At 49.7% G+C, this 23,827-nt stretch overlaps 1 protein-coding gene across 12 annotated transcripts in view; it reads right to left on the reverse strand.

The window, feature by feature from the left end:
• Positions 1 to 23,827, reverse strand: part of GTF2I (general transcription factor IIi) — a 109,295-nt gene that overhangs the window by 79,039 nt on the left and 6,429 nt on the right. For 11 of the 12 annotated variants that reach the window (XM_075564836.1, XM_075564846.1, XM_075564844.1 and 8 more), the window contains one exon: positions 1,823 to 1,927. In XM_075564836.1, the coding sequence (XP_075420951.1) occupies positions 1,823 to 1,924 (102 nt within the window). In that variant the 5' untranslated portion in view covers positions 1,925 to 1,927. Of the gene's footprint in view, positions 1 to 1,822; positions 1,928 to 20,758; positions 20,906 to 23,827 lie in introns of those variants that run through there. The other variant, XM_075564837.1, reaches the window with a different exon arrangement.

A 23,827-nucleotide genomic window follows, 5' to 3' on the forward strand; every position in this document is an offset into this window, starting at 1 on the left:
GGCATCTTCCCCTGCTGTGGGGTGGGGGTGCTGCTGCTGTCCAGAGCTATGCTTTACTTACCTTGGGATGAGGCAGGTGCATCTGAGCCACCTACCCACCTTTACAGTTGGATAATCCTGTCCCCAGAGACACCAGTACTTAGGAAACAGCGAGACAAGTCCTATCCAAGGGTTAGCTCACCGATGGGTAGAGGGAAGGATACAGCCGCCGTCGGCGTCTAGAGCACTTCAGACACATCAGTCAAGAACCAACCGGGAACAGGGGGGAGCCTGTCCTGACCCCTAACTCAGGAGGGGGAAATGAAGGCCGAGAAGAATGAAAGGCCCCTGCCATGCACAGGCCTGCTAGGGAAGAGGATGCTTCAGCCTGGGCTGCCCTGGGCCAAAAACGGAGATTTAAAAAGAAAAAAATCACTCTTAACTTCAGCAGAGTTGCTGGCATTAACAGCCACAACTGTTGACTGGCTGGACAGTCACCGGGCAGAATTAAATGATACCCAGAAAGCAGCGGGTTATAGCCATTAAGCATTTAAGTTATTTTGCTTTAAGGAGATCTTTTTGAGAACACTGCTGTAAGGCAGTAGAAGAAGGGGGGAAGGGGATGGTGCGCTAACAGGGAGAATTAAGAAGAGAGTAAACGGTGATGTCGTGCATGCTGAGACGGGTAAGGCCAATCCCTGGAGGCGGGAAGGACGCCCAGCTGACGTCCGCTCGCAGGACCCCGTGCAACGGAACCAAACGCTGCCCGGCCGGCCCCAGACTCACAGTGGTCATGCCTGAGCCGCTGTGGCAATCCCCTCCCATCCCCATGAGGGTCCTCCTCTTCCTCCGCTGCCCTCCCGCTTCACCGGGCACGGCGTCCTTTCCCAGCGGCAGTGCCTCCTGGCGGTGTGTCCAGAGTGCATGAGATGAAACGTCTGGAGACAGAAAGCTTCTCCCAGAACAGCTGTGCTTGCTCTTCTGGCAATCCACGGCACCTTCCGGATGCTTCGCCAGTGTCCTCGGACACCTCCTGCTCCAGGTGTTTGTCTCTAACGTGTCCACAAAAAACCCTAAGTCTGTACACGCAGATAGAGTGCCTTTATGGGTAGCCGAAAACACGACAATCAAATCTATTATTACGTTCACATATAGACGCCACAGAATACGAAACTGCAGCAAAAAGAGACTTATCATTTCACAGCAATGTGTATATGGTGGGGTTTTTAAAAAATACCAAACACCTGATGCAAAGGGCTTAAGTGGAGAGCAAATGCTTTGAAAATGATTGGATGTGCTTTACACAATTGATGTATGTATATGTATGGATTGTGATAAGAGTTGTATGAGCCCCTAATAAAATGTAAAAAAAAAAAAAATACCGAGCTTACACGCTCAATAACTAAGTAGGAAGTAGAAGGGTAAAGGCAACAGAGAATGCTTTCTTCGAAAGGCGTGTGACACGCGGGCGAGACAGACTAGACATGCGCCCTCGCTCCCAGAGGCTCTGGGGCTTTCTTTCGGCAGGTACAAGGAAGGCAACACCAGCACCACACTCGGCTATGCAGACTTCAAATATTACATGCAGATCCAGAGCGGATACCTGTACGTAAACGACTGTCTGCGACATTGGTAAAAAAATAATTAAAACTAAATGTAAGAAAGAAAAAAGCAAGCATTTAGCTAAGCCAAGCACAATTTGGAAGCATGAGCTGAAAGACAGAAATCAAACAGGACATGTATTCAAGCAAAAAGAAACTGCGGTAAACAAAAATGGCAAGATGTGCGCAATCAAAGCAACCTTAACCACAGGGACGGGGACGGGGATGGGCGGTCGTCTCACCATGGACTCGAGAGCAGACATGAGGAACGTCACCACCATCCTGCTCTCCGACGACTCCTCGTCTTCCGCGGGGGGCAGCGTAGACATCGCTACCTGGGCCATGATCTGGGTGAGACAACAAGAGAGTGAATGGGCGGCTCCACACGGTCCTCCTGCTACACACACCTTCAGGTCCCCCAGACTACCCCGTTTTCTCCCCTCAAAGTAGTCCATCTGCCCAGGATTCCCCCTCTGTAAAGTCTAGAATCCATCCCTCCCCTCTCCCTCGCGAGTGCGCTCCATAAAGTTAGGCCAGCATCACCACCCAGAAGAAACCCAGCGGGCTCCCTGAGGACCAGGTGGAATCTCCTGCAGGTGAGCGGAAGAGGGAGGCGGCCAGAGTGCCTGCTTGGCAGCACAAATGCATTCACAGTTTCCTTCCCCTCATGTCCACGTGGACCGAGAGGCAAGAGGGCAGGGACGACTGCTGCGGGGGGAGGAGGCCTTGGGAAGCTGGTGACTGGGCACGAGCAGCAGCTAAGACAGCATCTTTTTCTCCTCGGAGAAAAGATTTCCTGGTGTTTTGGTATCAGCAAAGAGCCTTCATTAAATTTGGAACACTGTAAATTCTTTTTTTAATCAAACACATATAAACTCTAATGAGCCGATCCCTACAGCAAATTTTCAAATAGTCAAAGGTGTTTTCCTATAAATAGTATCAACACTGGATGCAATTTTAAAATCAAGGCCAATTCTATTTGTTCAAGGAGGCCTGGTGATGCGACAGTTAAGCACCCGGCAGCTAACAAAAAGGGGTCTCCTCCTACCCCCACCACCCCAGCAACTGCAGGAAGAACCTGTCCATCTGCTTCCATGAAGATTCCATCTCCACAAAAACCCATGGCTGTCGAGTGAGAGTCGTGAGCCTGCAGGACAGCGCACACCTGACCGGCAGGCTTTCCCAGGCTGTAATCTTTACAGAAACAGCCTTGGCCCCTCGCTCTCCCCCCAAAGCCCGTGGTCTAACAGCGGCATTTGTGTTAGCCCCTAAGTGCTTCACCACTGCGCCACTAGGGCTCTCCTGTGAAGACGACCAAAACCCAAACCCACTGCCACCCTGGCAATGCCAACCCACAGCGAAGCTCGGGGGCCAAGTGGAACCGCTCCTGAGGGCTCTGAGACGGTGCGTCTTTATGGGGACAAGACCAGCAGCAGGTGGGTTTGAACCACCAACCCGATGGCACCAGCAGGGCTCCATGCAAGGTTCCAGCCTTCAGAACCCTCTGGGGCAGCACTGCTCTGTCACACGGGGGCACTAGGAATCAGAACCGGCTCCAAGGCACCCAACACAGCACTTCCATTTGTTACCATGAGACATTCCACTGAAAACACAATATGGACAAATAACTGGGAACAAAAATCACAGATGAGAATGAATGCGCATGCTGACAATATATCGACGTATATCAATCCATTTACTGGGGGCACCTGGCAGCCCTAACTTCAAACTCCACCATCTCAGAGCTCTGAGCACAAGCCCTTCCTGAGATGGCAGCACCCAGAGTGTTTGGGCTAAAAATATATGTAAACCTTTTCCTGGTTATGAAAGAGGGTTTCTCTTTTTCCCAGTAATCAGGGTGGGGTCCAGCTTCACCATCTGTTTCCATGTAAACTAGCTGCTAGCCGAGGCTTGGGGTCCACAGGTCGTGAACTCTACATGCTTGGAAGACGTGGTGATAATAAAAAGCAAGTTTTACCAAACAGTCAACATTCATTATTTCCATGATCTGTGGACACACAGGAACAATTTGTTTCCCCGACCATGGACCCTATTTTGACTGCAGGCAGAACCAGAACACGCAACATCAAGGTAGGGAGACTGGTCTGCTCGTAGGAATTCTTGCCCCTCAGAACCTGGCTTCCAGTCTGTTCTCTTGGGTAACTCCGGCCTACTTTCTATTCAAATGTGGAGTCAAAATGGACAGCTCAGTACAAGTGCACAGTTTGGTCATGGGAGGAAAAATCTATTACGCTCCATCATAGTTTCTGAAAGCGTATCATATCGTTGTCAACCTCTCCCTTTTCCTTGAATTCTCCAGCAGGAGAACTGGAGATGTGGTCTCGCTTGACACAGGCAGTGGTTTGTCAAGGTCACCTGGTCACCATCAGAGCTGGGACACCCTCAGAGGAGGATAATCTTCTGTGGCCTGCTGCTCTCGTGTATCGTGCACTCTACCACCGTGCCGCACCCACTCAGTGTGCCTTAGCAAACGGGGGAGAGCCAGGTCTCCCCGTGGGCACCACAGAATGCTGCCTGAAGGTCCAGTGGCCCTTTACCAGGATCCGCACTCTTCACGGAGAGGGAGGCACCCTAGCACCTCAAGACGGCCAAGTCCGGTCCGCCTTGAGGGTGAAAGCAGTGTTTTGTCTGGGGCTTTCTGGAAGCGGGTGGATTGGCCTTACCCGCGGGGGTTCATTGAATGGTTCTCTACCCATCCAAAGTGACATTTTGCCCCCGATCGACTTTAAAATACAAGTCAGCGTGTTACTTCCTGCCCTCCCACCTAATTTCCTGACCGGATGTTCCTCTCCTCCCCCTCTCCTGGGGAGAAACTGCCAGGGGACAGTGGCCTACCCCTGAGCACAAAAAGGCACATGCTGCGTAAACGTTGGCAGCCAGACTGTGTGCTCACTAGCCTACTAGCTAGCTTAGCCACCTCAGTGGCGCTGTCACCAGGCAGGATGTCCTCCCTCACAGGGCTACCAAACCGGCCAGCGAGAAGGTGCCCTTCACCTTTGACCTTCAATACAGTCACCGCAACTCAACGTGAGCAAGAGTGAGACATGCCAGTTCATCCGGGATCATCTGGTTCCGTATCCCCAACCACCTCCAGAGGGAGACGCCACGCAGGCACTGCGGGGGGAAGGCCTGCCGACCACGGTTTCCCGGCGAGTTTCTGGCAGAGCCTGGGCTGGCAGAGCAGAAAAGCCAAGCGATGGGCACACAGAACGAGGCCTACGTAGTCTTCTTCTTCCAGTTTACTTTGAAAGGGGTGTGCGAGTGCGTCACAGGACACAGAACACAAAAAGGCCCGGATGTAACAACCTGCCACATCTGTCACCAGGGGACACAGAGACTCCGAGGTCTCCCCCCAAGAGAGACTCCAGGAAGAAAACGCCGAATCCCAGCAACCCTCCCAGGGGGCAGAGCAGGGCCCTGTGGTTCTGACCCTTCAGAGGGGTCGAAGGGTCATCTCTCTCCCTTGGGGAGGCTGGGGGTTCAAACTACTGACCATGAGGTCAGCAAGCAGCCCGATGTGGATCCCACGGCTGGGGCTCCCAACCAAACTGGAGCTTTTTGTCATCTCTTCCCATTTGGGGCCCACGAGATGTCCAAGCGAACACACCTGGGCACTGTGTCCTCACTGCTCGGTGCAAGGGCACCTGTGCAATCCCTGTGTCCACCCATCACCCTCCACCAACCACCGCATCAGGGTAACATGTCCACAGTCCGAGACCCCCAGAAGGAATGCACACAGGCGATGGGTTAGACCGACAAGAGGTTTTCGGAACAAGGAAGAAAGTTACAAAAATGACCATGAGCTCTGTAAGACATCAACACAGAAAGAATGGGTCTCTTTGAATCTCACCAAGTAGAGACAAAGAAAAAAGGAAAACTGAATTGGGGCAAATTCCGAGGGGGAGTTCCATGCTACCCAAGAGAAGAGCTTCCGAGCTTCTGGGTTTGCCACCTGAAGGACGAGGGTGGTGAGGCTGGCACAGGACTGGGCAACGTTTCCTTCTGCCCCTCAGTCCTCTGTGCGTGGAAACTGACTCCGTGGCATCTGAGAGCGACAACATGAGGTACGCGGCCCTCTGGTGCTGTCACGGGAAGGAGGAGCGGAGGACGGAGGAAAAGAAGGTGGTCGCCCTCGACAAGGAAGAAGGCAGGCACCCAACGCGGAAAACCAACCACCAACGGACAAAGGCTGGCCAGCGTCCATCGAAAGCAGCCATTTCCACCTCTATTAAAGCAGGAAAATAAAGAGTCCATTCCTTCGTAAGCTACCTTCCAAGTGGGCAGCAGCCCTGATAGCCAGTCGTTACTGTCTCAAAGCGACCGAAAGGGAACATTTCCAACATCCCAGAGTGTTCTAGTGGACAGAACGGCCGTCGAGATGAAACCAAACGGAAGAAAATTTAGACTCTGGCGACACCCAAAGCCACATGGTGACCGCAGTAGTTAAAGAGGGAGTTAGCCAGGGGAACAGAAGAGCCCAGCGAACACAAGTGACAGGTCTAGCCCACTCCACCCCAACCCTCTGCACAGTGCAGGGCTACCTCCAAGGCAACGAAAGCGCTAGAAGGCCCCTGAGAAAGCAGGAGGAGTTGAGGACCTGCGAAGGATGAAGTAAGCATGTCCTACCTACCTCGCCAGGGAGGACGCAGTCTCAGGATAAACCCCTTGAATGAAATCCCCTCTCAGTGCAGTGACTTCGCCTCAGTCATCAACCAGCACCCAAGACCCCACCCTCACCCTCATGACGCGGCCTTGCAGCGCTGCCACTCTTCAGTGGGGGTTCAGTGTGCCTATCTGCTGCTTGGAACTCTGGGACCACGTCTACTTTTACTACTATTACAACTGGTATCGCGACTTCTTTAACATTCCCTTACAGATAGCCGTTGCCGTGTTATGTCCAGAGCTTAAAATTCGTTATAGTGAACTAACACGAATGCCGTTCTTGACACACACCACCAATATTTATAGATCGCTACCTGGTTTAAAGGTTCCTCATCAGTATTTAGGACAGCTGTGGTCGCATCATTAAGAATCTATTACTGTCCAATCCACAGAGACAGGCACTGGATGAGTGGTTTCTTGGGGGTGTGACAGGGGAGGCTGGGGGGGAAGGAGCTATTAACAATGAGTGCAAGAAGAAAACGTTCTAGAACTGTTGTGATGATTGTACAACTCTTCTTAATGACTGAACTATTGGACGGGCGATATGTGAATTATATGCTACTTAACGCATGAGATTTAAATAACTATACATATATGACGATTGAAAAATGGGATCTCTACTCCTGAAACTATTGTCCTGAGATAATCCTTATCCCCGAAACCCCAAATATCCCAAGTCTTCTTCAAATCCAGCAACAGCTTAGCTTAACTACTGAAACACTGCCTTGAGCACTAGTCTCTCGTCCTTAAAGAACTATTTGGAATCAGATGGACAACTTGAAAGTAAGGACCTTCGGGGACACAGAGTTCAAGTTCAGGAGGGAGGAACTGCTCGGAAAAGGCGAGAGAGACTTCACAACTCCGCAGACCGGCATCCATCCATCTCACTAAGCTGTACACGGAGAAATGGGGCTGGTTTGGCAGTGTGTCCTCTCAACAGAAAAACAAACGGAATGCAAAGAAGAAAAACAATCTCCTCTCTTCCCTTGCAAAAGACTCCTGTTCCACAGTTGGACTTCTTGGCTAGATCCCCTCCGAATGTCCTGTGCTCCCCTGCGGGCCTCCACAGGTACGTTCCCATCCCAATATGCTCGCTCATTTGTTGCAATGGGAGTGTAGCTCCTTAACTGTGTGGCTTGTAATTTTCCTCTTTTTATAAATTAATCATTTTACTGGGCGGGGGGGGGGGGGGTAGGGGGCGTTTACACATCTTCTAACAATCCCATCACTCAATTGTATTAAGCACACTTGTACATATGTTGCCGTCAACGTTTCCAAAACGTTTTCTTTCGCCTTGAACCCTTGGTATCAGCTCCTCTTTTTGCTACTCGCTCCCTGACCTGCAATTTTTACTTCGTATTTTAAAACAATCTCACATTTTACCGGCTATTTAAGGGAATTCTTGACTCCTTTTCTCTTGCACGGCAGCCTTTCCACCTGTTAACATGGACCTTCTGCTGCAACTATGTCCCTTAAGTTTCAAGAGGCTGACGTTTTCCGCTGGCTTTCATTCTGCCTGCATTCTTGAAAGGACATTCTCTCACTGCAACAGAAATCTAGGTGGGCGGTTCTTTTCTCAGTACAAGAAGGTAATGTCATTAAGCGGTGGCCCCCCTACCTTTGGGTCTCCCTTGATACTGCTGGGAAGTCACCCACAGTCTCTTCTAAAGCCCCCTCCCCTCCCCCCCCCGCCCCCGGCTCCTCTGCTAGTGTCAAGCTGTTTCCCTGTCTTTCGTTCCCGTTTCACTCTGGGTCCGGGTTTCTTTATTCCTCACACTGTCATTCACTGGGCTTCTGGAGTACGGGCTGGTGTCCTTCATCGCTAGATGGAAAATTCTCAACTCTTCTCTCTTCAAAGACTGTCTCCATCCTATACAGTATCTATCCATCCGAGACTCGGATGAAATGTGACCCCCGCCTCCCACTGCCCTAAGTCTCTTACCCCGCACAGCATTTCTCATCTTCTACCCCCTCTCTTGAACTGTGGATCATTTCTTTGGAATTCCCTTCCATGTTTCTAATTCTTTCTTCACTTGCACCTATGTTGTTGCTATAAACCACGCACTGGATTGTTTTATTTCATTTCTAGAAGTTCTATTTAGTGCTATGTCACAGTTTATAGTTCCCGAACCCCCAAAGATTAAAGTACGTTTCTATTTCTTTAAACATAATAGTAAGTTTAGGGCTTTTGATCACTGCAAATTGTCGCGTCTTTGCAGGCATGCGTACTTTTGTTGCTTCTGTTCTTGTTTATAGTGACAGTACTTGTTCCTTTGTGGGCCTGCTTACCTCTGACTGTGAGCCATCAAATCAATGGTGACTCATAGTGACCCTATCAGGGCAGGGCAGAACCACACCTGTGGGTTTCCGACACGGTCACTCTTGCCTGCCGGGAGTAGAGAGCCTCATCTTTCTTCCTCAGAGCAGATGGTGGTTTCACACTGCTGACCTTGCGGTTAGCAGCTCCACAGGTTAACAACCACAGCCAACAGGGTTCCCAATCACAAGCCAGTCATTTTAAGTCAAATAAAAAAAATTGTAAGAATCATGTGAGCCTAGGATGAGGACAGCTTCTTCCTCCAGTTGTCGACTGCCCACCTAGGACATCACCATCATCTGAGCTGTGAGTCCTGAAGCCACCCTGGAGCTCGGTCTCCACCACAAATAGGGCCCACTTGAAGGGCCCAGCTTATTGAGGGGGAAGGTCTCTTTGGCCCCCAGATGTGGTGCAGACCCTGGGCTTTCGTTTCAGAGCCTTTGTGTGGAATACGCTTTGAAAACTCAAGTGTCCAATGTGCAGAGACTGCAAACGTATGAACTCGGGCCTTTGGCTACCTCCAAGTTCCCGGTCAGCTTTTTCACAGTTTTACCCATTTTGTTTTATCAATGTAAAATTGTCTTAGCTGTTTGCAGCAGGAACAAGTAGTCCCAACAGCTCTAGGAGACCCACACTTTACACGCTTTCCTCTTGAAAAATTCGCAAATTAACCAAAACATCCCAATTTTTAAAATGCTTTAACTTTTTTTTTTTCCCTTGTCATGAGTGGAAGTTGAGAGCACAAGCTGGTTTTCCATTCCACAGCTCACACGCAGTGCGGTTCCTGGCTGGCACCGACTGCAATCCCCACCAGGGAACTGCCTTCCTCCCGCTCCCCCCACCCCCTTCCCCTCTTCTGAGCTTTCTCCCCAGGCAAGTGCTGGTGGCGGTTGAAAGGGTACTAACTCCCAGGTGTGACTGTTCACCTTACAAAACCTATCTTTTGGGTGGAAATTGAGGCACATGCTGGAAATGGAGTTCCCTTCCAGGCCTGAATGATGGCCAAGGGCCAGCCTTAGGGGTTCCATCGGCCCCCATCAGAGCAGTAAAGCTCTGTGTTTTGTTCACATTTCTCTCCCATTCTACCCAAGACCTGCTATCAAGATCCCATTCGGTGGTCAGCAGGAGGAGCCGGGCACAAGATCCCTTTCGGAGGTCAGCAGGAGGTGCCGGGCACAAGATTCCATTCGGAGGTCAGCAGGAGGAGCCGGGCACAAGATCCCATTCCGTGGTCAGCAGGAGGAGCCAGCACAAGATCTCATTCCGTGGTCAGCAGGAGGAGCCGGCATGGAGCCCTCTCTCTGGTCTCAAGGTTGCGGAGGCAGCGGTTCCAGCAGCCCATTACGTCATTTCCTTAGCTCCTCCATTCTGGGGGCATTGTTCCTCCTTTAATTCCCAAAATGAACTGAACTGGCCTCCTGCCATTCTCTACCACTTTGTTTTTGGGGGGCAGCTCAATTTCAAGGACTAGGTTTACCTATCTCCTTACTAATCTAGTGTGACCTCCCCCACCAAAAAGTGAAACAACTAATTAATTCCATATAAACTTACCTTTGCTCACCCTTCTTCTGCTCATATTACTGAACACAGTTGGGGGGGTTAGTCTTTTCTAAAGCATCCTGGGGGCCCAGTGGTTGAGCGCTCTGCTAACAGAAATATGGGCAGTTGGAACTTGCCTTGGGGCCCCTCGGAAGTCAGTGGGGCTCTGCCTTGTAGACTGTGGTTGGCTCTGACTTACAGCGGCCCCGCAAGCAACAGGACTGCCCCACGGGGCTTTCTAGGCTGTAGTCTTCACAGGGACAAGGCCCTCTCTCTCTTTCCTCCAGCAGAGCTGCTCGTGCCTGGTGAGTTCCAAACCCACCTTCCAGCCAGCAGCTAACACCTGTGCCACCAGCGCTATAATTACGGCAGCCTGCTCAGAGGGAATGAGGGAGATGGCACTGACCGGAAAAGCACTGTGCCCCACTGAAAAGCTGACCTGTATTCTAAAACCGTCACATGACTTTCCTGTTCTTGTGGACGTTTTTCTAGGTCACCATTCTAAGATAAGCCTCACTCTTCCTTGGTTTTTGTTTAAGCTGTTTACCAATGCACTGATGTAGAGTCCCAGAGCTGCGGAAGGACAGGACTGCTCAGAAGGGTCCCGACTGTGCGGGCAGGGGCCCAGGGTTGCAACATGGTCACGTTTGAAGACACGATTCACGAGAGTGTTGCTTTGTGTGGGGAGTGGGGGTTGGCGCGCACCCACACTTGCACTCCATTGTACCAGGTGGCCAGACACGACTCAAGGTTTCCATCACGCCAACCGTCAAGGGCAGCATTCTGTCTCCTGTGTTGTAAGGATTTTAATCAAAATCATTTGTAATGGCTGAAGCGGCACCATCAAATGCTTGCATGTGCACACGAACGCAGCATCGTCAGAGAGAGCCCGGATTCACCTCAGGTCACACTGTGGTCTGAGGGAGTGGAGCACCAGGTCTCAAACTTTTTTTTCAAATGCTTGGTAAGAAAAAAGTATCGTGTATTTTCTCCTAAAGTAGGGCTCAAAATCCATGAGAAGACTCTAATCATGTAACCAGCTTCGATTATGATGCAATGCTACGCAGACACCCCCGGTACGGCAGGCTCGGCTCCCCATTTGTGTTTGTGTCCCAGCTGGCACAACCCTGTGGGGTGCATGGTCCTACACACTGAGCTGCTAACCACACACTCAACACGGAGACCACCAGCTGCTCTGGGGGAGAAAGAGGAGGCTTTCCACTCCTGTAAAGATTTACCGTCTCCGACATCCACAGGGGCAGTTCTGCCCTGTCCTACAGGGTCACAATCGACTCAATGAAGGAGTAGTCTATGGGCTTTTCTATCGTTTCCCAAATGCTTTTAAAATGTAATATAACTTGAAAATGAGGATCCAGAAAAGCCCCTCCTGATATGCTGTGATTTTCAACTTTAATTTTGCCTCCGACATTGAATTTCTTGTTGCGCTTCCACATGTATCAAGAGTTCTCAATTTTAGCTGGCTTCCACCCACATACCGAAAACATCCCATATGGCTAACTTCAGTCTGCAAACTAATGTGGCATATTCTCATTTATCATTAGAAAGTAGTACTTTGTGTTATCCTCAGCTAATGCATCACAGAGATTCTTGCATTTCCTAACAGGGTGCATATACTGTTGCATCTTGTTAGGATTCCCTGTACAAGTTCCTTAAACCATTTCCCCCAAAATTGGGGAGATAATGTCAGAATGTGAAGTACTTGAATGACTTCACAATGTTCTAGAAATCTTCCAGCTCAGCATCTTTGTCTGTCTTTAATAATTCCAGGAAGTATGTCTGCAGCACATTTCATACCAACCTTTTCTTACAAACCTTGTCCCATTCACCGCATTCGGTGACGGTTAATTTCTGCAAGTCAGAGATGCACTAAGTCAGTCTTCGAAACTGTCGGTTTGCCCTGACATTGACCCTCACTTCTTAGCAACTCAATCAATGTAATCCTAGGAGGGCCACTATATCTAGCTACAGAGAGCGTCTGACATCAATGAGTGTTGCATGGTGCATCTCTAAAATCTGATGACCAGTATCTTCATTACCCAGCGTTGCTGCCACAGAAATATCACAGAGGGATGCCTTGAGTCAATGGAAATCTATGTGCTCCTCCTTTAGGAAGCGAGATGTCCAAACTCGGAACACCAGTTCCAGGAGAAAACTCCCTCTGGGAAAACAAATAACCTTGTCTGTCAGCTCCTGCTTCCTGCGCGGCCTCCAGGTGGCGCGCCGTTGTCTTACCCTCCACCTCAGCTTCTTCCTTTGCTTGGTTAATCTCCGTGATATCGCAAGAGATTGCCTCAAAACACATCGATTCTGATCCTGTTTCATTAACACATCAAAGATTAGCCATTCCCAAATGAGGTATTAAATACAGACAGGTTAGGACTTGCAACAATGGGGGGCTGGGGGGAATTTAAACCTGAATACTCTACCTTGGCCATGCAAAATTCATGTACTTGACAAAGGCAACATTATACCCCCTCTAATCAACCCAAAGTCTAAAACCTCATTTTTAAAATCATCACAGTTAAATATACATGGGTATGACTTTAAGTATTTTTCATCCTGGGGCAAGTGTCCACTTCATCTGGAACCCTGTGGAACCCCAGCTACAGGTTACCTGTTTCTGAAGCACACGGTGGAGCAGGGCAGACATTCCCACTACAGGTGAGTGAAATCGGAGAGAAAGGGAAGGTAAAGTCCAGGAAAGTCCAAAACCCAGAAGTCAATTTACACCAAGTCTCCAGGCTGGAGAAGAGTCCTCTGTTCCCTTGGGACCATGGACAATGGCTCCATCCACCACACTCGGGATGCTGGCCACACCCTCCAGATTGTGGGTAGAGGTCGTCCCTCAGCCTTGGGCTTCAGCTCCATCTTCCACGCCCATCTGGGCAGGGACACCACTCCTTGGGAGTCAAGAACTTCTGTCCCTCAGGCAATGCAGTCCCTTAGGCAAGGGCCCTTCCCTCTGCACACCATGATGGCAGAACCACACTGTGGAAGAAGTTGATTATTCAAGAGCTGAAGCAGAAAGCAAATGTTTTGAGGATGACGATGGCAACAAGTGTACAAATGTGCTTGACACATGGATAGATGGATGAATGGATTGTGATAAGAGTTGTCCGAGCCCCCAGTAAACTGATTTTTTTTTAAAAAGAGGTTGATAATGAGCCAAATCTTTGTAACCTAGGAGACCATGGGGCGCCCCACCCTTTGAAACCAAGAAGCCTGTGCGCCTTTCCACTGTCCTGCTGGTCTCCAAACTGCTCTAGGATGGTCTTTTGTTGTTGTGGGAGAACCATGATGTAGCTTCTTTGACCGGTTTCCTGTGTGGAGAATCCCAGAGGCAGACAGCGTCCCTGCCTTCCACTCTTTCTCTTTCCCTTACAGTCTAAGCTGGTAGGTTTCCTGCTGTGCTGTTGGTTAGCTCCATGGGTCAAAGGCTTAAGCACTGCACAAAAGCCTGCACAGCCACGTCCTTGGTGAAGATTCTCAGACAGGTGTCCTCAGTTTGTACAACAGAATGTTCCGAATTGTTAAGTTTTGTTTGCATTTCGCCAAGTTCATTTTAGGGTCCAGCTCTTTCCTCCCACATTTTACGACAAGTGGTAAGAAGAAATCACAGGGCCTCTCTAAGATCTTGCTAGCCACTGAAGCCCATCACCTTCAAGTTCTGCTCTCCCCCGAACATCTGAGTGTGCTTCAGACAAGTTCTTTGCCACTGTATCCAACCCATCCCTCCTTCACTGTCCAATCACATGGCTCCTCTTTCTTCACATGCTTCACCAGAAGCACATCTAGTGGCCACATTCCTAGCAACTTCCTGTCTCTGTCACCATATGCATTCTCTAAAACAACAGAGACTTCCTTTGTAGCTCTCGGCACTTCCTACTGAGCCTCCTCGGAATCACTTGTGATGCCCATAGTTCTAATGAAAGTCTCGTCAAGGCCATCTAGGCTTTTACTGTTAGGCGCCTTCGGGCTCTTCCCATCTCTATCCATTTTATCCAATTCCAAAACAGCGCCCCCATTCTCCATAGCGACTAGAGCAGCACCCCACTCTGCTGTTACAGAAACATCCCAAACAAATGGCTTCGACAAACAACAAACGTCCTTCCTCACCGTTTGACAGGCTAGAAGTCGGAGTGTGGGGTGCTAGCTCTAAGAGTGGGGTCCCCTCTCTGCAGGCTTTGGGAGCTGTCCCTTGAATTTTCCCTTCTAGAGTTTCGGCTCCTGGGCAACCCTGGCGTGACCTGACATCTTGCTTTCCCCATTTTGACTTCCTAGCTTGCTTATTACTTATTCTTTGACATGTCAAAAGAGATCAGCTGCAGACATAGCCTTACATTCGTCCAGCCTCATTAACAAAACAAAAACCACCCAGCCCCATCTGGGATTAGAAAGCTGGGTAGAGAGGTTAGGATTAACAGAACATACTTTAGGGGTAAGCATGGGGCTACTAACCACCAAGTTAAGAGGTTCAAACTCACCACATGCACCAGTAGAGAAAGGGGAGGCTGTTTGCTCCCATCAAGAGTTACATATTCAAGAAACCCCGTAGAGAGTCACCGAGGTGGAACCAACTTGATGGCGGTGGGTTTGGGCTATTTTGAGAGGTCACAATCCCATCCCTACCACCCAACGGTTTTATGTATAGACAGGCTTGTGTGTCTCTCTTTTCGTTCTTCATCAGAGGCGTCTCACTGCCTTGTGCAAACTGAGTGTTCATTCCTAGAAGCCACTGACTGACTCCATCTCCCGGCACAGAGATGGGCTCTCAATACTCATTGTCCTCGGCTACATTCTGAGAACAAGGGGGTGGGGGTATCACTTTCCCAAGAGTCTCTGCGTGGCTTGGAAATTTTCAGCCGGTGGGAACAAATACGGAATCCTGAATATTCAGTGACCTCAAGCGAACAGCTGCTTTCGAGTAACCAACACATGCACCGACAGCAGGTTGTCTATCGCATTTCACCTTGAGGCTTTCTGGAACAGTGCACTCAGCCAGCGTTTGGGGTGGCTTATGTGGAACCCTTCCGGCACCGTCTGGCATCTTCTTCTGCTTCTTGCTCTGCACTACATGGTATTCATCCGGGTGGTGTCGCTTCAGGTGTCTCTCTAAATTCCCTGCGTGTTCGCCAACCATATCTGCGCTGCAAATTTTACACGTGCTTTTATTTTCAACTTTTTCATACTTGAAAAACTCTCGACATGGATTTTCTCTTTTTCGCCCCATACTAGAATTCAAGGGACAAGACATAACATTAGCATTCGGACACAGGCACCATCATTGCAGCACAAGACTTACACGGAAACAAGACTGACCCTTGGCTAGCAGAGAGCCGGATGTGTGAGTGAGGGCCTTTGGAGGGCTGTCCCAGCACCGGTACCACTAACATGCCTCACCAATCAAGTGTTGCCGGCAGATTCGACGGAACCAGAATGACTTGGATTTTTTACATTCGTGGGGCTTGGTGGTTTCTTCCGTTCCGAGACCCACTTTATAACCCATGTTTACACAACAGCTTTGGGAAGAAAAAAAAAAACACCCGCTCTTCCCAGAGAGGCCATGACGTGGGTTGGCAGGGAAAGGACGGTGCGTTGCAACTGAAACACCCAGTTTCTCACGAACTGCTGAAGGTTGGCTACCACTTTGACTTCCAAGAAAAACATCGCTTTGAAAGGTACTCAGACAACGCATGCTGGTACGTGGAAGTCAAGCACATTACAAGAACGGAAACACCAAACATCACAAGGTTTTCTGCTATGTCTTCAACTATCTCACTTTTTAAAATGTGGATATATATATATATTTTAAATGTGAATACAGTTGACGCTGAAATTGCTTACACTCACCTGTCAGGTTCCGCGCACAGGAAAAGGCCGTTCAGAATGAGCGCGGGATGCGCCGGGCGCGCCCCGTTCTTCCCTGTCAGGGACTGCTGATTTTCTCACGTCTTGGGCCGCGCCCTCCCCCAGCTAGTTTCATAGCGATACGAGGCAGATTTTTAAGGCAACATGTCAACTATTTGGCAGGATCCAGACAACATACCTTGCAGAGGGCCCGGTTGGCAAACAAATGTCAAAGGTTGGGCACTCATTATTTGCATGAAAAGGTGGCAGCTGGTCCCATGGCCTTGCCTACCAAATAAAAACACCGGTTCAGCTGAGAGCTGCCCTGCGGGGAAAAACATGGCTGTTCTATAGCTCCACTCAGGTTCAAAAGCACTGTCGCTGCTGCCCTCGCAATTCGGGTTTCCATTTCCCAAGTGGAAAATTTGGGTGTTTTTTTTTTTCCTTTTTCTTTTCTCTTCCCATAGTTTTTGGTTCCAGGCAGTTCCAAGCCCTGACGCTGAGTCCCGGTTTCACACAGGTGTCCCTCTCCTAAAGACTAAGGGTCAACCCGTCGACCCACTAGCTTCCTGGTGAGGAATTTCAACACTCGTCCAATGAGAACTGCACCCCGATGAGGTCTCTGCAGCTGGTTTCTCGTCTGTGGGCGCCACGCCTTTCTTAGGACGCGCTTCTGGGTGGGCTCAAACCTCCAACCTTTCAGGCAGTGGTCCTCCACACATCCTACTGAGGCACTCCAGGAAAAAAAAGTCAAGAACCGGCTTACTCCTCCCGAAAATGCCCATCTGCACTGAATACAACTTTAGTTCAGACAGCGCATACACACTGCGCACTGCAAAACGTGTAGGAAATGCCACCAGGGCGCAGTGGGCACACCCAAGTGGAGAGACACGCCAGCACATGACTGCCCTGCCATCTTCAGCAAGGTCAAGAGCAAACGTGAAGACAGACTGAGGGGCTGCTCTGGAGTGCACTGTCACTGAATGGCTAATTACCGGTGGTTACTCGTCGCTATAATAAAGAAGCTGTTTTCCCTCCTCCTGACGTTTATTGAGGGAGTGACTGGAACATCACGGAAAGTAGACAGCTTTTTCTAAAGACGATCAAATAAAACTTCCCTGCAGACGGTCCATCAGCAGCACAGGATGACTCAAAAGCTGGTTGGGGTGGGGGTGGACTTTCGCCCCAGCGCCCACCCAGTCGATTCCTGGCACACAAGGGTCTCACACACAGGAACACGAGGCTCGTGGCTGACTGACCTTCACAATAATAGGAGTCAGAGTGAGTGCATGCACTAGTAAGCCACCCCCACCCCCACCCCTAGGAGAGCTCTTCTGCTTATTCATCGCATACACACCAATTAAGGACATCCAGGACCTTTCCAAATTTCTTTAGCAGTCAGTATCACAATGTATACTTCAAACCAACACTCGATGGCAAAATAATAGAATGGGAAATAAGTAGAACACGAGGGTCGGAGCAGGACCTCTGAATTGGCCTGCCCAGCTCTGAACCACGACGGTTCCTTGCGGCAGTTTCCTGGCTCTGCCAGGCTCTGCTTTACACCGGGAACCACAACAGCACCAGGCTCAGGTGGAAGACTGCAGGGGGTCTGGAAGGCACGGAGGCATGGCTCTGAACAACACAGCACGCGTACCAACACCACCAGGGGCCCTTAAGATGATTCCGACTGGTGGCCACCTCTGGTCTCTCAGAGGAGAACTGGGTTCCGGAGGGTTAACAGGTGCTTTTTCAGAAATAGATCGCCAGGCCTTTCTTCCACGGTGTTCCAGGCGGGCCCACCGAGCATCTGCACCAAGCTCATAGAAGCCCTCAAAAGAAGTTCCCTTGGTCGCTTTGGGTATTCTAGCCCACCAACCCTCCCCCACCCGGTGAAATACATATACTCCAGGAGGACACTTGCTCCTTCAACTACCGCCCGGTGGGTGCTGGTTGTGGACGTCACTTTAAACCGGCCACAGGCTGGAGGAGAACGCCCCTCTGGGCTTCCGTGGCTGCGTCTTTACACAAACAGGTCACCAGGTCCCCTCTCCTGGCTCAAACTACTGCCCCTTTCAGTTCACTGGCAGGCACCTTAACCACTGTGCCACCAAAGCCCCTTAAATTCCTGGTCCTGGACTAGTTTAGATCCAGTCCTTTGAATGAGCCCCAACTGGCCTCTTTGGCCACGCCTACCTCCTAGAAGAGTCCACCATTTTTCTATAAAAGAGCTTTTTACCGACACTGCGCTCCCTCCACAATGCCCCATTTGTCCCGTGGTTTGCATGTGACATGCTTCCCTCCGTCTCCCCGCCCTCTAGACATTCCCCAGTTTGTTCCAGAATCAGAGACACCATTTCAGAACAGCTCAGCTCACCAGACGCACAGTGGACCCTGTAAGGCCCAGGTTCGCTCTCCTGCCTTTTAACACAGGGAGCCCTCACGCCACTCACTTGTCGTAGAGCTGATCTCCACGAAACTCACTGCCATCACTGCCATCGAGTGCATTTTGAGTCACAGTGGCCCCAGGGCACAGGGTGGAACTGCCCCTGCGAGTTTCTGGGGTAGAAAGCCCCTCTGCCTTCTTCGGAGCAGCTGGTGATCTTGAACTGCAGACCTAGCAGTTAGCAGCCCAACAAGTAACCATTTCCACCAGAGCTCCTGAGGCTGTAAGTTAATGTTGTTTCACTCAGAGGTTCTGTCTCACAAATATTTACTAGCAGATCTTGGTTATCAGTGTACAGTAACATACAACTTCAGGAGCCAGAAAGCTCACTTTAGCTCCTCTGACTTTCCTTATTAAAAGAAATAAATTAGATATAACAGCAATGGCTTAAGAATGAAATTAGAAGGCCCCAAACAAAAACTCTTGAAAAACAGAGATTTCTGAATTAAGGCTTTTAAATTCCGATGTCAGGCTATTTTAAGATAACTAGCTTTAATATTTTCGCCTGCTGAAATAAAACTGGTAGCCACGTCAGCAAACACCCAGTGGCCCTTCCAGAAAGAACAAAGTTCATCTGAAAAGGTAAGATTTCAAATAATTTGCCACTGCGTCCTAGTCATATGTTGCTTATTCACTTATTCATGATTCCACATTTTCTCAACCCATTTCCAACACACACACACACACACACACACAGACTCTAACAAAACCTGCTAAACTGGAATTTTTTTTTTAAAGGTGAGAATGACAAAGTAATGAAATGAAGCCTGAGACCTAGCGATGCTGCACTGCTGTTAAAACCAAAACCCAAACTCACTGCCATGGCCTTGACGCCAGCTCACAGTGACCCTCTGAGGGCAGGGTAGCATGGCCCTGGGAGTTCCCAAGCCTGCGGCTCTTTATGGGAGTAGAAAGCCCTGTCTGTGTCCAGAGGAGCTGCAGGTGTTTTCAAACTGCTGACCTTGCAGTTAGCAGCCAAATTCCTACCCACGCCCCCACTGGGGCGCCTCCTAGCGGTTAAAGGCGATCACAAACAACTCTGCGGCTCCCAGGGAGGCACCCACATCGCCTGAAGGGCATACAAACGCAGCCGTTCTATCAGCAATTCAGGAAGACCCACAACTGACATTCAAGATTTAAGAGAAAATGTTCTCACAGGTATTAGTTATCCTTTTAAGTCTCGAGCCCCGATTTTACGGCAACAGCAGCTGGCCTCATCTGTGGTCTCGCTCCAATTTTAAACAGCATTTGGTCAGGGAAATGCTGGATTCTGGATCCTTTTTCTAGTCGGTGTGACTTGGAAGAGGAAATCTAAGGGGGGGGTCATCTAAATCCAGTTTTAGTTTTTATGATACTCTGATCACAGATGGAGAGGGGGAGGCTTTCTACTCCCGTAAAGGGTGAACAGTTTCAGAAACTCATGGGGCCGCCCAACTCTGGCCTAGAGGGTCATTAGGAGTCAGAATAGACTCCATTAGCAGTGAGTGGGTTTGAAGTTTTGATCACAGAAGGCAATAAAGCAAAGATAGGGTGAATGGCAGCTTTGGAATCAGCCCAAGTTCTGAATTCACGTCCCGTCTCCACCTCAGCTGGTGACCTTGGGGTTCTTAGACTCCTAGGTCAAGTTGTCTGGAAAATGACACCTATGTCTGTACTTATTCTAAAAGACCGAGATCAGAATGTGTGCAAAGAAAACTCAAACCTCACCGTCATCCAGTTGATCCCAACTCATCTCAACCTTACAGGACAAGGTAAAGCTGCCCCTGTAGGTTTCCAAGACTGCACATCTTCACGGGAGTGGACAGCCTCATCTTTCTCCCACTTTTATAAGCATTTATTAAACTTAATCAGTATTTAAAATGCTTAAATGTCATTTAAATAATCAGTCCTAGAACGCACATATATACATATACACACACAAGAACACATGTATACGTAGTCCTTTACTTACATACACGCTCTCCAAATCCCATCCTGATGAAATTGAAAATGGTTTCTTTCCCAACTGCCTGCCGTAAGTTACGATTAGCAGCAGGAATTAAAACAGCCTGTAGTCTGATCAGGCAGGAATATCAGCCAGGAACAAAGCTTCAAAATAAGTCACGCCTTTGAGACAAAGTGTGCGTTTCCTCTGCAGCTCACAACTTTGCTTAATTCTGGAGGTTTGGTGCCAATCAACTGTTTTCTTTAAAGTTTTTAGGTTTAAAAGAAAAGTCACCTCGATCCAAAACCATTTAACAAGTAAACTGGACTGGACGTACAAGCTGAACAAAGTCCTGGTTCTGTACCCTGAAGCTCCCGGCCAACAGTTTAAGTGGTGCCTACCAGGACGCTCCCGGGAGCCTGCAGCTGAAGTCTTGGGTTTGCTGGGGATCTCACACAATGCCAAGTCAGTCCGGTGACGACACAAACACCGTGCCACGTCTAAGAAAGGACTGGTTCTTCCCAATAGGAGGTTCCTGGTCAACGCACGGGGTCACCAGGGAAGAAAGACTAAAAACAAGTGGAGAAACAAGCAGACTGAGAAAAAGAGAAGAATCTGATTACTCTGAAAGCGATAACAGAACAATTGTCCCAAGGTGCAAGCATCATGATGAAAGTATATAATCTACAGAAAATCAGCCGGAACTTGGTGGGAAAAACATCCGGCGCTCGGAGAACACCACAAAGGGGATCCCAGCACACAGCAATTCTTACAAGTCCTTGAAAATGTGAACTACAAACCACAGTGCTTCTTCACCCCCATAATGACTTGGGCAGGGGCAAAATATCTGATTTTAACCCAGACACCCTAAACCAAACTCTCCTCTACTGTTTCTCCAACTATAAAATGCCACTATAAAATACATAGGGCCTCAAAAGTAAAAACCTATTTTCTTTGCCACCATCCAAAACCAAAAATCTCCGCCTCACCCACAAATCCCTGTTTTGATTTGCATTTAAAAAGCCCTGGTGGAGGAGTGGTGACTTGTTGGGCTACTAACTGCAAGGTCAGCAATTTGAAACCACCAGCATTTCAGAAGGACAAGGCTTTCTAGCCCCATCAAGAGTTAGTCTCAGAAACTCACAGGGAGAGTTCTACCCTGCCTTACAGGGTCGCTATGAGTCGGCCTCGACTGGATGGCAGTGAGTTTGGTTTATTCTTTGATGACTAATAACAAGGACCCCTGGTGGCAGGTGGGCTCCCCATCGGGCTGCTAGCCCGCTAGTCCGGCTGTTGGAAACCACTGGACGCTCCACAGGGGAGAGGAGCCTTCTGCCCCATCAGGTCTCATCAACTCCCAGGGCCAGCTGCACGCTACACTACAGGGCTGGTGGGAGTCGGAGTGGACTCAAGGCCAGTGAGTTTAATGACTAATCGCCGGGGCCCTGGCAGCATCGGCCAAACCCACTCCTCCATCCAGTCCATCCCGACCCTATAGGGCCACCGGGTGCCCCTCAGGCTTCTCAAGACCGTAAAGCTTTCTGGGCCCTCAGAAAGGAGCAGCTGCTGTTGCCCGGATGCAGCCCGCCAGAGCCTTCCTCTTCATTTCAAATGAGACATTAAAAGCCTGCTGGGGACGTGTAGGGACGGGTAAGTGGAGGAGCGGGGTGACACCACTAATGGCATGCTTCCCAAAAGTCCCCTGTGCATCTGTGGGCTGTCTCCTGCCTTGGCTGATAAAGCCCTTTGATGTCTGAAAGGGTGAGTTTTGTTTGACCTAGTTTATCTTTTGCAGCTCCTCCTGGGTTGGTGTCTTGACCACGAGGCCCTCTGTTGTTTGCTGTGAGCTGTCCAGCTGTGACGCTCTGGCCCTAAAACCCCTGGGCAGTGCGGCGGGGTAAGGGGAGGAATGGCGGACACAGAGGTGCCCTTCACAAAGGGGCCACCGTCCAGTTGCACCGTTTTCTTTGCTGGAAAAGGGGTTTGTTCAGATCCATCCAAATCCTTCTGACCCAAGGAAGGCAGAGAGGAATCCTGCAGGGTGTGTTTCAATGTCGAAGGTCACCCCAGGTAGAGATTCCATTCCACATGCCTCACTGATTTCCTTGATATTAATTTTGATCAGAAAACCCCATCCAAGCAAAATTCTACTGACACGTGTGCACTAGACAACAGGAAAGGCATTATCTGGATTTCACAAATCCTTTAGAACGAATAAAAGATAAGCAAAATTGTCCAGAAAAAAAAAATCCAACCCTCACTTCCTTAGTGAGTGGGGTCTGGTCACAAATAAGCTTTTCTCACCTCCTGTCATTCCCCTTCTGTCTCCATCCTCTCGGCATCCCTGGAGGGAAAGAGGGGCCTCTGATAAGGTTCTAGTCAGAGCTTAAGTTAGGAAACAGCCGAATGTAAGGATGCTTTGGAGCACGTGTTTCAGAAAGCTACTTTTCCCATAGCAACCCACTGTATTAACAAAGTCATGTGTTCAATACATGCCTGCGCTTGCTGACTCCAAGTGCACAGTTCCTGAAGGAAATTCCCCGAGGAGAGCCCTTGGCCTTGCAGCTGCTCAAACGCTCGCTCCAGCCTGTGTGCGCACCAGGTACCATGTGCAACACTTTCACTCACTCAGCCCTCACAAGAGCCCCCGAAGAGAAGCACAGTCTCTTACGAGCCTCTTCAAAATGGGGGAACTGAGTCACAAAGGTAAAGGGGACTGCCCTAAGTTCCCACCGCCAGGAAATGACAAGGGCCACCAGCTGGGTGGCAGTGGGCTGATCAGAAAGTGGGACCTCTATCCAGTACACGATCTTTCAATCCCCTCTTTCGCTTCTCCCAGCTCCATGCTTACCGCGTGAAGCCTTAAAATCCTATCTCTTTTTAAAAAGCAAGTTACAAGCCAGGGACACTTAGCCAATCCCTGGCTATGGCAGGCACTCCCCAGCCAAAGTGGGGGAAGCGGATGGGCAGTGCCAGAAACCAGCTTGGGCACTGCAGCCAGGGCTGTGGGGACAAAGAGAAAAAGGAGGGAACTGCATTGAAGAGTCCCAGAGAGAGAGGAAAGAGGGACAAAGGCCTGAAGCAGCATTTCCCAAAGTGGGAGCTAACAATCCCCCCCACCCTTCACCCTGGGAGGTTGGGGGGTGGAGTGCTGGACTGATCCAGGGAGTCTGCAAAAAAGGCAGACACTTACACTGTCCTGGATTGTGGGCTACAGGACAAAAGCTTTCAATTGTCCAGGGGGGGGCAGGAGGGGGTGTTGATGGGATGCTGAATAAATTTTTATCTGAAAATGAGGTGGCAGGCCAGGTAAGCGTGAATGAAGTCTTTGCCATGTAGGAAATCCTGCTAAGACCAAGCCCTCTGACTCGAATCCATTTGCTCAGGGCCTGTATCCTCTGCCACGGGAAGTCCTTGTTCGAGTCCCCCAGCCTGGAAGCCCGGGCGCTATTCCCAGTGGAGCAAGAATC

The sequence above is a fragment of the Tenrec ecaudatus genome, chromosome 12 (assembly GCF_050624435.1).
Source record: "Tenrec ecaudatus isolate mTenEca1 chromosome 12, mTenEca1.hap1, whole genome shotgun sequence".
NCBI lineage: Eukaryota > Metazoa > Chordata > Mammalia > Afrosoricida > Tenrecidae > Tenrec > Tenrec ecaudatus.